Source organism: Anguilla anguilla, chromosome 11, assembly GCF_013347855.1.
Source record: "Anguilla anguilla isolate fAngAng1 chromosome 11, fAngAng1.pri, whole genome shotgun sequence".
Taxonomy (NCBI): Eukaryota; Metazoa; Chordata; class Actinopteri; order Anguilliformes; family Anguillidae; genus Anguilla; species Anguilla anguilla.
In genome coordinates, this window is record NC_049211.1 from 41999807 (window position 1) to 42013310 (window position 13504).

General features: G+C 40.6%; 1 protein-coding gene across 2 annotated transcripts; it reads right to left on the minus strand.

Annotated features, from left to right (window-relative positions):
* Window positions 1-3228: 3228 nt before the first annotated feature.
* LOC118207451 (ETS translocation variant 2) lies at window positions 3229-11546 on the minus strand. Of its 2 annotated transcripts, none has more exons than XM_035381060.1 (6): window positions 11372-11546; window positions 10731-10767; window positions 9805-9967; window positions 7479-7606; window positions 4339-4477; window positions 3229-3800 (listed from the first exon to the last, which is right to left on the minus strand). In XM_035381060.1, the coding sequence occupies exons 2-6, from the start codon at window positions 10749-10751 to the stop codon at window positions 3475-3477; spliced, it is 777 nt and encodes a 258-aa protein (XP_035236951.1). In that variant the 5' UTR covers window positions 10752-10767; window positions 11372-11546; the 3' UTR covers window positions 3229-3474. The 2 variants fall into 2 exon arrangements, with proteins under 2 accessions (XP_035236951.1, XP_035236950.1); XM_035381059.1 differs by having other exon boundaries at window positions 9805-9994.
* Between the last annotated feature and the right edge of the window lie 1958 nt (window positions 11547-13504).

The window sequence follows — 13504 nt, forward strand, 5'->3', positions numbered from 1 at the left end:
CCTTACAAAATGCCTTGCATTTTAATGCTAGGGAAATGTTCACAGATGGCTGAGATGGCAAGAGTTTTTCAGACAAAAGTATTCATTTTTAGCATTTTGCTAAATACTCACATTTTATAACAATGCTGGAGGATGCAGTTTTAACAATATAGCTTTCAAACTGTGGGCACATTGCTGTACATTTTGTTACATGTCTGCCATCTAGTGGCAGTCTTTGAACAAGACAGCTTGTTTGTCTTCTACAAAGTTGTCAACGTAAACATTCAATGAATTACCTTTTCTACCAGAAGTCATTTTTGGCACAGGGTCAGCCTTACCTAATCAAGCTGCACTATTCAGTTACGTAGGCCTCAATGATAGTTAAGTCTTTTTTCAATTATAGAAATTAAAAAGGTCCAGGAAACAGCCACCATTTAATCACTTGCTCTGAAGTTCTCAGTGGACTGTTCTTGACTAAACAACATTCGCATCCCCTATATTGATATGTGCTGTCAAATGATCAGAGTTGTCAGAGTTGCATGTCTGTTTTGCCAATGCATGCACATCACAGTTGAGGAGTATGCGATTTCAACCACTGTTGCCCTGCCCTGGTTGAAGATGCTTCCCTCTGACTTCCATGGCAACATCCTTCCTGAACTGCCACTAGTCACTGAAGCTCCAACCAGGAGTGCAGCTGGGCTAATCAAAATCTTTATACAGCACCCTGAGCATGCTGGGAGATTAATTGCTTAATTAACTCAGGAACCACACCTGTGTGACGGAACCTGCTTTCAGTATACTTTGTATGCCTCATTTGCTAAAGTGTGTCCTTCATTTTGAGAGTTGTAAAATGTTTAAGGATAATTTAAAGAGAAATCTCATTTACACCCAGGCCCTTGAGTCCTACAGTTAAATACCTAGTGTTTTACAATACAGGTGATTAGTTTACAGTAAGACAGTTATGCAACCATCTAGAGATGATTTTCAGGATGTAAAAAAGCACCTGATATAATTTAAACTTCATTCCATTCTGAAACTTTGTGTGTGTGTGTGTGTGTGTGTGTGTGTGCATGTATGCATGTGTGTTTGTGTGTGTGCCTGAGCATGTGAGTGTTTGTGTATGTATGTGTGTATGTATGCGTGCATTTGTGTGTGTGTCTGCGTGTGCTTTTGTGTGTGTGTGTATGTGTGTGTGCGTGCGTGCGTGTGTATGTGTGCGTCCAGGAGTGTTTGCGTTTTCTGTGGATATAGTATGTGTGCATGCGTCCAGGAGTGTTTGTGTTTTCTGTGAGTGTAGTGTACGTGCGTGCATCCAGGAGTGTTTGTGTTTTCTGTGAGTGTAGTGTACGTGCGTGCGTCCAGGAGTGTTTGTGTTTTCTGTGAGTGTTCTGTACGTGCGTGCGTCCAGGAGTGTTTGTGTTTTCTGTGAGTGTTCTGTACGTGCGTGCGTCCAGGAGTGTTTGTGTTTTCTGTGAGTGTAGTGTACATGCGTGCATCCAGGAGTGTTTGTGTTTTCTGTGAGTGTAGTGTACGTGCGTGCGTCCAGGAGTGTTTGTGTTTTCTGTGAGTGTAGTGTACGTGCGTGCGTCCAGGAGTGTTTGTGTTTTCTGTGAGTGTAGTGTACGTGCGTGCGTCCAGGAGTGTTTGTGTTTTCTGTGAGTGTAGTGTACGTGCGTGCGTCCAGGAGTGTTTGTGTTTTCTGTGAGTGTTCTGTACATGCGTGCGTCCAGGAGTGTTTGTGTTTTCTGTGAGTGTAGTGTACGTGCGTGCGTCCAGGAGTGTTTGTGTTTTCTGTGAGTGTAGTGTACGTGCGTGCGTCCAGGAGTGTTTGTGTTTTCTGTGAGTGTAGTGTACATGCGTGCGTCCAGGAGTGTTTGTGTTTTCTGTGAATGTAGTGTACGTGCGTGCGTCCAGGAGTGTTTGTGTTTTCTGTGAGTGTAGTGTACGTGCGTGCGTCCAGGAGTGTTTGTGTTTTCTGTGAGTGTAGTGTACGTGCGTGCGTCCAGGAGTGTTTGTGTTTTCTGTGAGTGTAGTGTACGTGCGTGCGTCCAGGAGTGTTTGTGTTTTCTGTGAGTGTTCTGTACATGCGTGCGTCCAGGAGTGTTTGTGTTTTCTGTGAGTGTAGTGTACGTGCGTGCGTCCAGGAGTGTTTGTGTTTTCTGTGAGTGTAGTGTACGTGCGTGCGTCCAGGAGTGTTTGTGTTTTCTGTGAGTGTAGTGTACGTGCGTGCGTCCAGGAGTGTTTGTGTTTTCTGTGAGTGTAGTGTACGTGCGTGCGTCCAGGAGTGTTTGTGTTTTCTGTGAGTGTAGTGTACGTGCCCACCCGGCTTTCTAGCCAGGCCACACATTTTGCATTTCCTGTTAATCATTAGCAGTTCTGTTGCGGTGACAGTTTTCTCGAGCAGATGTGGTTTGCATGTTCTCCACATTGCGATGGCCGAGGAGGGGGGACCACAGAAACGAGATAAAAGGTTCGCCTGCTGCTGCTGCTGCAGCAGCTCCGAGCCTATCGGAACCACCGCTAGCATGCAGTTAATTTACCGCTCAATTTACCGACAATTTACCGCTCAGCAAATTGTCACCCTGGACCACTGCTGGTTAGCAAATGGCCGTTCACACGAACGCAGAGATAAGAAGCTAAAGGCTGCGGCTGCACAGCTGCACTGGGCGGCCTGCGTTTTAATTCACACCATGAGTAAACAGCCTGAAGCACAATTCCATCAGGGCACTCTCTGTTTTCAGCTTTAACTTCTGCTCTTAAATACTTCATTAGCAATTCAATCATTCATGTGATTTTGGCACGTTGTGACATTTTAGTCACATTTATTAAAGAACTGTCTGCTGAAGGTTGCGCTTGCCCCCGTATATATGAAATGTTAACGTGGTCTAATCTACAACATCGGTGTACATAACGATCTATTTAAACCAGGGTAAACAACTAGAACTGAAATGAGTTTTTTTAAAAATCTACCATCGCTCAAATTAATTTCTTAGAAAAAAAAGTTTATTACAAAGCATTCATTATGTACATGTGTACTTCAACACCGATCAGCACTCTGTATAAAAAAAAACAGCGAACAAAACAGTCTTCAACAAAACACGGGAAAAATAAGAAAATCCTCTTCATGGCATAGACAAGCTTCAGCGACCTCCTGGCACACTCTACTTATAAAGTAGCTCTTTAAAACTCGACAATCCTCAGATTTACAGATATGTTCAAAGCACAGTGGACCTTCCTTTTTGGCGGTGATTCAGTCTCTCAGCACTCCTGTGGTAATTGCTGGCTTTTTAAATCAAGTTCACATTTGTACACTCGTGGCATTTTACGCACTCTCCACACCCGCTCTCCCGCTCAGGACCCGACCCGCAGCTGAAGTACGAAGGGGCTCCCAGAATGCCGTTTCGTGTCCGCGACTCACCGTCCCCGCAAATACTCAGTATTTAAGCCGGCGCCCCCGTGCGCACTCCTGTAGGACCCCCTCTGGGGGACCCCCCCTTAACATCCTACCGTCCTGCTGCTGCCGCCGCCGCCGGTCCGGAGCCCCCTCAGGGTGCCCTCGTTGAACTGGTAGGTGAGCTTCCTCTTCACCTTGCAGATCTCGCCGGTGCGGGAGTAGTTGCGCAGCGCGCGCGCCATCTTCTGGTAGGTCATGGTCTTGCGGTTCCCCTTGCGCCGGCCCCACAGCTGGGCCAGCCGCTCCTTGTTCTGCGAGGAGAACTGGAAGGTCCCGTCACCCGACTGCACCCACCAGATGCAGCTGCGCATGTCCGGGTTCTGCAGCATCTCGTACAGGAACTGGAAGAGCCGCTCTTTCTTCTTCCCTGATGGGAAAAAGAATCAAACAAACGGCCGAATAGTGTAACAGTAGAATAATGTGCATTTCTCATTTCTATTGTTTTTTTATTCCTACTGGGGATTTTTTTTTTTAACCCTAATTGCTTTTTTTTTTGTTCTTTTATTTAGCTGTTTTTATATTTTCTTTTAAAGCATCATTGTGACAGTGTCTCTGTAAAAACCACTATAAAAGTGTAAAAATGTATAAAAATGCATTATTATTATTATTATTATTATTGCTATTATTGCATTAGTATGCTTATGACAAGTGTTACAGATAATATTTAGTGCTGAAATGACAAGTTTTACAAATTAAGCTGCATCAATCATTCAGAAGATGTATCACATCCATAATAATGATTTAGCATATATGTCGAACCCAAGGCTGTTTAACAGAGTAAAAACAGAATACAGAAACACCATGTTAAAAAAGAAAAGAGCCAACATTAACAAACAGTGCAGTTGTTAAAAGGGGGGAGATGTATATTTATGTATAAATTTGTGATGGAGGGTGTCCTGTCGTACCCGTTATGGGAGCGAGAGGCAAGCTGTCGCACCCCCTCTTTCCTCTCTTCTCCATGGGGGGCGAGTGGGGGTAGTCCCCAGAGCTGATGGACTGGGAGTCTGAATCACTGTTGGCGTGGTATGCGTACTGGCAGTGGCCCTGGAACCAGTTAAACAAAGAGATTTCCCAACTGACACTACCACTTCCGCTGGCCAGAGTGGACACAGAGCTTGCAAACCCCCCCTCCCCCCCCCCCCCTCTAATGGGGCAGAGAAGAAACCTCACTGTCCAGACAATGTGGAAATATGCCTTCGGAATCACAAAAACACTCATTGACAAACAATGTAAAAACAGGAGTATTCTTCTACCATCAGGATCGTAGCTTGTTGCACTTGAAATAAAATATTTCACAAAAATGTTTCCAGTAGCCTGTGGCATACTGAAATGACTCTCATAGGGTAGTTTTTCTGTTGTTGAGAAAGTATGGGAAATTTTCAGAAATCTTTCCTTCAAGTGATTATACGGGACCTAACCGCACCTGTGGCATTGCTGTAATTCTTCTGGCCATAATTATGACTTCTATGAGCTTTCCTTGCTGGGGTTGCAATACCAAACAGTCATGTTGAAAGTAAAATTGTAATGATAAACTATAAAATTAATGTAAATTCAACCATAAATTCACCCTGGAACACACATTGATGCGTGAATCCCCTTGTTCCCGTGGAATTATCAGACGTAAAAACATAATTGTCTGACAGCACATACTGTAGTACAGGAAAATCCACATCAGTTCATATCTGCATACCAGCGTCAGAAAAGTGTCAGAAAATGTACTGCACTCGTTTAGAGCTGGGCTGAGAAGTGAGAATGGGTGTTTGCCACACTGTGCCATTTCTCAGAAAATTCTGACAAGGTTTCTCCCACATAAACACACCATTTGCATATCTGGCCACAGTATAATGTACAAACAAGCAGACACACACACACACACACACACACACACGCATGCACACACACCTCCTCCTCAATAATGTGCACACGGTGTTGTGTTCCATTGGAAATGAGCAGGTTTCAGCGGGGCAAACTTCAGAGCAGCTCAATGAAAGAGAACAAACCAACGTGTGCACAATAAAACTAATTTTAACGTGTTGTTTCCTGCGTTTATGCATGGACTAAGTGCTAGAAGGGCCAGAGGATGGTTTAGTCGTGCTGGGCAATGTGAAGTTGCGTGACTGTTTGCAGGTCATTGTTCCTCTTTCTAGGCTCCCTATCTGATGGTCAATTTTACCACGAGAGCGCAGTCACAGTCGAGTTAACACATTTCAGCCTACATCTTTGTTCTTCTTTAACGTTTGTGTTTTTGATGGTGCAAGATGAGGAGTATTTTTTTTTTTTTTACCAACAGTTGTCAATCACACATGCAGGTCATTTCTTCATTTGAAATAAATCGAGGGGTCCAAGTTATCCAGAATACGCTGGTTATTAGGGAGCTGGGGAGTTATTGGGGAGATGTATGCGTCATGGTGAGATTTTGGGGGTTTCTCTCAACATTCCATCAGTAAAATTTTATTTTCCTGTAAGTTCTGACATCGTACCAACATTTTGCATTTTGCATGAATTCTATGAGAATTCTATATAATATTCAGATTTTCTCAATTTTATGAATAGTTACTGTATGTTATATTTATCTTTGTGTGTGTGTGTGTGTTTGTGTATGTATGTGTGCGTGTGTGTATACATATTTAACGTTCTATTATCCAGCGTAACCGCAAGCATGTATGTGTTGGTGAAATTAATGATGACTTACATATAGGCAGGCTATACCACAGGGTGAGTGCATTTTGGTGTTATTAATAATTAGCAGATACATTTATAAGCAGGCTTATGAGAGGGAGTCTTGTAGTCATTAATGCAGAAGTATGTATAAGGAGAGTTACAGTAAGCATGTTTTTAGTTTTCACATGTATAAGGAGAGTTACAGTAAGCATGTTTTTAGTTTTCACATGTATAAGGAAAGTTACAGTAAGCATGTTTTTAGTTTTCACATGTATAAGAAGAGTTACAGTAAGCATGTTCTTAGTTTTCACATGTATAAGGAGAGTTACAGTAAGCATGTTTTTAGTTTTCACATGTATAAGGAGAGTTACAGTAAGCATGTTTTTAGTTTTCACATGTATAAGGAGAGTTACAGTAAGCATGTTTTTAGTTTTCACATATATAAAAAGAGTTACAGTAAGCATGTTTTTAGTTTTCACATGTATAAGGAGAGTTACAGTAAGCATGTTTTTAGTTTTCACATGTATAAGGAGAGTTACAGTAAGCATGTTTTTAGTTTTCACATGTATAAGGAGAGTTACAGTAAGCATGTTTTTAGTTTTCACATGTATAAGGAGAGTTACAGTAAGCATGTTTTTAGTTTTCACATGTATAAGGAGAGTTACAGTAAGCATGTTTTTAGTTTTCACATATATAAGAAGAGTTACAGTAAGCATGTTTTTAGTTTTCACATATATAAGAAGAGTTACAGTAAGCATGTTTTTAGTTTTCACATGTATAAGGAGAGTTACAGTAAGCATGTTTTTAGTTTTCACATATATAAGAAGAGTTACAGTAAGCATGTTTTTAGTTTTCACATGTATAAGGAGAGTTACGGTAAGCATGTTTTTAGTTTTCACATGTATAAGGAGAGTTACGGTAAGCATGTTTTTAGTTTTCACATATATAAGGAGAGTTACAGTAAGCATGTTTTTAGTTTTCACATGTATAAGGAGAGTTACGGTAAGCATGTTTTTAGTTTTCACATGTATAAGGAGAGTTACGGTAAGCATGTTTTTAGTTTTCACATATATAAGGAGAGTTACGGTAAGCATGTTTTTAGTTTTCACATGTATAAGGAGAGTTACGGTAAGCATGTTCTTAGTTTTCACATGTATAAGGAGAGTTACAGTAAGCATGTTCTTAGTTTTCACATGTATAAGGAGAGTTACAGTAAGCATGTTCTTAGTTTTCACATGTATAAGGAGAGTTACAGTAAGCATGTTTTTAGTTTTCACATGTATAAGGAGAGTTACAGTAAGCATGTTTTTAGTTTTCACATGTATAAGGAGAGTTACAGTAAGCATGTTTTTAGTTTTCACATGTATAAGGAGAGTAAACTCACCCACTCGGTGCTGGATGGGCCAGGCCAGGTAGGTTGCTGTGGTAACTGCTGAGTCATGCCCTCCTCTGTGGATCTGGCGAGTGAGCTGTACCGCCACTCGTACGCAAAGCGGCCTGACCAACTGTTTTCTGCGCAACAGCGAAATGGCACAGTCAACACTGGCACTTTCATACAAATTCAGTTTGCCTTAGATACTAACCCTAACCCTGAGATACAAACATATAACTCTAAACCTAACCCTGAGATACAAACATATAACTCTAACCCTAACTCTGAGATACAAACATATAACTCTAACCCTGAGTTACAAACATATAACTCTAACCCTAACCCTGAGATACAAACATATAACTCTAACCCTAACCCTGAGATACAAACATATAACTCTAACCCGAACCATGAGATACAAACATTTAACTTTAAACCTAACCTTGAGATACAAACATATAACTTTAAACCTAACCCTGAGATACAAACATTTAACTCTAAACCTAACCCTGAGATACAAACATATAACTCTAAACCTAACCCTGAGATACAAACATATAACTCTAAACCTAACCCTGAGACACAAACACATAACTTTAAACCTAACTCTGAGATACAAACTTTTAACTCTAAACCTAACCCTGAGATACAAACATATAACTGTAACCCTAACCCTGAGATACAAACATATAACTCTAACCCTAACCCTGAGATACAAACATATAACTCTAACCCGAACCATGAGATACAAACATTTAACTTTAAACCTAACCTTGAGATACAAACATATAACTTTAAATCTAACCCTGAGATACAAACATTTAACTCTAAACCTAACCCTGAGATACAAACATATAACTCTAAACCTAACCCTGAGATACAAACATATAACTCTAAACCTAACCCTGAGACACAAACACATAACTTTAAACCTAACTCTGAGATACAAACGTTTAACTCTAAACCTAACCCTGAGATACAAACATTTAACTCTAAACCTAACCCTGAGATACAAACATATAACTCTAAACCTAACTCTGAGATACAAACATATAACTCTAAACCTAATTCTGAGATACAAACATATAACTGTAACCCTAACCCTGAGATACAAACATATAACTCTAACCCTAACCCTAACCATGAGATACAAACTCATGCTCATGGACTGGATACAGTACTGTAAACATACAAGAACGCACACAAAAGCACACACGCGCACACACACTGGTAATAGGTGCATGGAAGTACAAACAAACACATTTTGTACACACACAGGCACATAATGTACGTACATAATGTACAACAAAAAAGACAAACACATACTATACACACATGAAAGCACTGGACCCATGCACAAACACGTACTGCACACACTTACAGGCAAATGCACACACACACACACACACACACACACACACACACAAAATGCAAAGAAGATAACTCCTCCTGAAATGCTACTGTTATTTGTCCTGTTCTTGAGTCACTAAAAGTTTTTGGGAAACATGCCAGAAAACATTAAGAATCTGCAATGTGTTTAATGTTCTTTTGGTTTTCAGGCAGGTGCTTTTGTACAGTATGTAATCAGATAGGAGAACATTAATATAAAATGGTTTACTTTTTGTGTTGTAAATGTGGCTGATAATACCTTTTTTTTTTTACATTATTACATACTGTAATATTGCTCACAAATACAAAGTTTTACAGTATTTAAATATAATACAAAACATATAAAAACTTGAAAAGGTTAAGCTCTTCCTTCTCACCTAAAATATAGGATTACATATTTATTTATTTACTCCTATCATTTTAAATATAAACGGAATGTGTTCTTATTTCAGCTAAAGTCCAGTAGTTACAAGTAGCCAAATGAAAGCAATCCAGCACAATATTCATTCAACAAAACCCTCTTTGATGGGATACTGACACTAATAGCCATGCAATGTGTGTTCTCTCTCTGTTTGTGTGCAACTAAAATCTAGAATAGGGTTTAATTTTATTCCAAGTCAGGAAATTCAGGAAAATAATTGAAATTCAGGTAAGTTCATCAAGAAATAATTAAAATAATTGTGATACATTGTGAGATCATCTTTCTATGGAGCTCCCTGGGTCTCGAGGGAGAAAAAAATGATAATTTGTTCCCACAGATTAGTAATCCATTCCCTAAAATTTGTAATATGTTCTCTCAAATTAATAATTCCCTCAGAATGTTTTCTCTTGAGAGCTAGGAGGCTCCATATCTTTCAGTTCCAAATTGTGTGAGAGTTATTTTCCTGAAGTGAACTGAAGTGGGAATTGATAGCAGCCCAGCTGGCTTTTTGGCGGGAAATTTGCTCACCCACGATGCTGGTCTCCTCCTCGCTCCTGCGACAGGGAGCTGGGCCTCCTTGCTGCACCTCCACCGAGTGCTCCTGCAGGTACTCCTCAATCACATCCAGGTCCACTTCTGCCGAAGAGGAAGAGCCCCAGTCCCTCGACCCGAAATCCTGGAGGTATCGGATCTGTCGCGGAAATACACAGAAACATCTCTGTTCCGTAAAACAAACAAAAAAAAATTAGGAAGGGAGTAGCTGCCCGTGATTGGTGGTTGCTGATTTTGTCATGCCAATTTTTTTTACACACAATGGATGCCTGCTTGTGACTCAGCTTAGATGATTGTGATGTCATATTTTAGATGATTTGGGTACTGGTCAGAAAATGTATGTTTCGCTACTCCTTCTGAACGTGCTCTATAGAGGAGTGTTTTCATTTAGTGAAACGCAACCTTTTCAACTCTAATTCAGGGAAAGTGAAGTTTATGAGCTTCCAGGCAACATGGAGTTATTTGCATGGAGAGCACAGGATTATGTAGTCTGTTATCTGCACACATCAAAAAGTATTTTGCATGACAGACCAAATTCTGTGCTTGTACATAACATGACCCTGTGTGAGTGTGTGTGTGTATGTGTTTGAGCAAGCTGTGCAGGTAACTGCTAAAAAAAACCATAGAAATACATTGCTTTGGCCTTAGCAAGATCAGCTACACACATGAATGAACTTAAAAAAAAAACATTTAAAAAAATTAATTAAAATCAAATTTTCTTTAAATTTTGTGATATTGCTATTGAATTACATTTACATTTACACAGCCTGCTGTCAGTGCTGACCAATGATCAAATTCACACTTTGAGCTTGTAACTCACAGTGGGGAGTTAATTTTAACCTCACACGACAGTGAGAAAGATAATTTAAATACAGTACGCCCGTTCAGAAATATACACTCACAGATTCTAGCGTTGCCAGCATGACTGCTTAACAAGACCTGTGAAAGAGAAGAAAAAGAGAGAATTCAATGAGCATCAAGAGAGGTAGGAATCTTGGGTCAGGTTTTTGAAATACCTCATAATATGTTTGGGTGTGTTAACGTGTAATACATTGAATTTCTCAAAAACACCAATTCTGATAGCAAGCAGAGAAACTGTACCAAAAGCAGGTTCAAGTCCAAACACTGTATCGCCCGCCGTTCAAAAAAAACAAAACAGATAAAAGCTGTTGCTCTTCTGTCTACCATTCTAAAGGACAGCGATGCAAACAAAAAACATAAGCAACTCATGATTTTGTACTACTTTTCAGGCAGTCGCTCTGAATCGATCAAGACCCTTTGATCAACAAATGACATTGAAATGCAATTCCTCAATCATAAATGCCTCACTGTCTGGATTTGGTCTGGACTTGACTGAAACTCAGCTGACTTTTCAGAATTTGGCACAGACACACAATCGAGCAAAATGCGACTGCTTTTTTTAAATCTAAAGAAAGAAAGTTCCCCACACCAAGCACCGCCATCTCCACCACTCGGCAGGTCAGAGAAGCCCGCTCAGGACCGAAGGCGCAGAAAGACTCGAGGCTCGAGGAGGAGGGAATACCTTGCCGCTGGAGCTGCGTGCTGAAGCGGAGGAGGAGGAGGAGGAGGAGGAAGAGGAGGAGGAGGCAGTGATGGTGAAGGAGACGCGGCTGAGGGACCAGAGCAGTTCGGAAGAGGAAGGGAGGGAGAGGCTAATATCCGAGAGTGAGAGAGAGCGGAGACACACCTGAACTAGGCTGTCAACAGAGAGGCCCGGCCTTTTATAAACCCTGCCTCCCCCCCCCGCCCCTTCCTCCCCGCCCCCCGCCCCCCTCCCCCGCCTAGGCTGTATTCCCCACAGCCCGCTGCCAAGGTCCTTATCGCTTTATGCAAAGTTTCTCATAATCAGACTCTCGGCAAGATTAACAGCGCGGTGCTCTTATCAGTCCTGCCAGTGGCCCTCCAACCACGGGCAGCCGTGGTTTTCTAAGGTTCCCATTGTTCTGTTTCGGCCCCCTGTCGTTAAAGCCGTGCCTGCATCACCTTCGTGAATAAGAGTACAGTACTTTGTTTTGTTTGGTTTTTTTTTTTTAATTTTAATTCAGGCATCTTGTAACTTGACACAGGTGTCAAAGCTACTTATTTCTCTCCACCACACAGTAACTGGGGGGTGGGGGATGCACTGGCAGACGAACTAGAAATGGCAACTGGAAAATTCGGCTTTCTGAAAGGGGATGTGTGAGGCGCTGTACTTTTTAGGCGGGCACTGGAATCAGTTGAAATGGAATTTGAGACTTAGTTGGAAGTTCAGATTGAGAAAGTGATAGTCATACAACACCTATTTGGGATACAGCTTAAGAAAAGTTTGTTTTGAAATAAGGTTGTAACACATTTACACTTTGATGAATTGCATGTTCCCTGACCAGCTATAAAGCAGCAATATAACAGCGACTGTGCCAAGCAAATACGCAAAAGCACTTCAAAGCTGTTAAATCAAAAGTTAATCTACAACATTTTTTAAACGACCCTTTTCATGCCGTGCGTATGCACTACATGTTCAGGTTTGGGTCCATACTGTTCAGATCATATGAACACAAACAATCAACAGTCACTCAGGAAATAGTCTGGATGATCTGATAATTGATTTATTGTCATACTGTTGTCCCATTAGTGAACACACTGCATTACAAACATACATAGACACGTACATACAGTATACACATACAAACATGCACGCATGTACTTACATACATACATACAAACATACACAAATACGTGCATGCATGCATGTATGTACATACATAATGTACAGTGAGCTCAGTAATCATTGGGACAAAGACAATGAAACTGAATACTGATACTGAAAGCTCTTATACTGCACTAAGGAAGCAACTGAACACACCTGGCTAATCATAAACACCTGTGATGCCATTTGTCCCAAACATTAACGATGGCCCTGAAATAGGAACCTCTAATTCTGAAGTCCTGTAATTTCTACATAGTGAAAAATGTGTAAAAAAAAGTACCCTTAAATAAAAGCAGTGAACGTGCACTTTAACCACATGTGAATTGATGGATTGCAAATCTAAAATTGTGGGATACACAGCCAAATCAAGAAAAAATATGTCTTTGTCTCAAGCATCACTGTATACAACATACATACAGTCAGGTCCATAAATATTTGGACATTGACAAAGTTATTGTTATTTTAGCCGTCTACCACAGCATATTGGAGTTGAAATTAAATAATGAGTATGAGCTCAAAGTGCAGACCTTCAGCTTTAATTTGAAGGTATTTACATCCAGATCGGGTGAACAGTGTAGGAATTACAGCACTTTTTATATGTGCCCCCCCCCCTTTTTAAGGGACCAAAGGTAATTGGACAATTGGCTGCTCAGCTGTTCCATGGCCAGGTGTGTGTTATTCCCTCATTATTTCATTTACAAGTAAGCAGATAAAAGGTCTAGAATTGATTTCAAGTGTGGCATTTGCTATGTATAAAAATGATTGTAATTCCTACATTGTTCATACAATACTTTTGACAAAACCCTTAAATTAAAGCTGAAAGTCTACACTTAAATCACATCTTGATTGTTTCATTTCAAATCCATTGTGGTGGCGTACAGATCCAAAATTATGAAAATTGTGTCACTGTCCAAATACCTATGGACCTGACTGTACGTACATACATAACACTGTATTGTTTTATAGGTA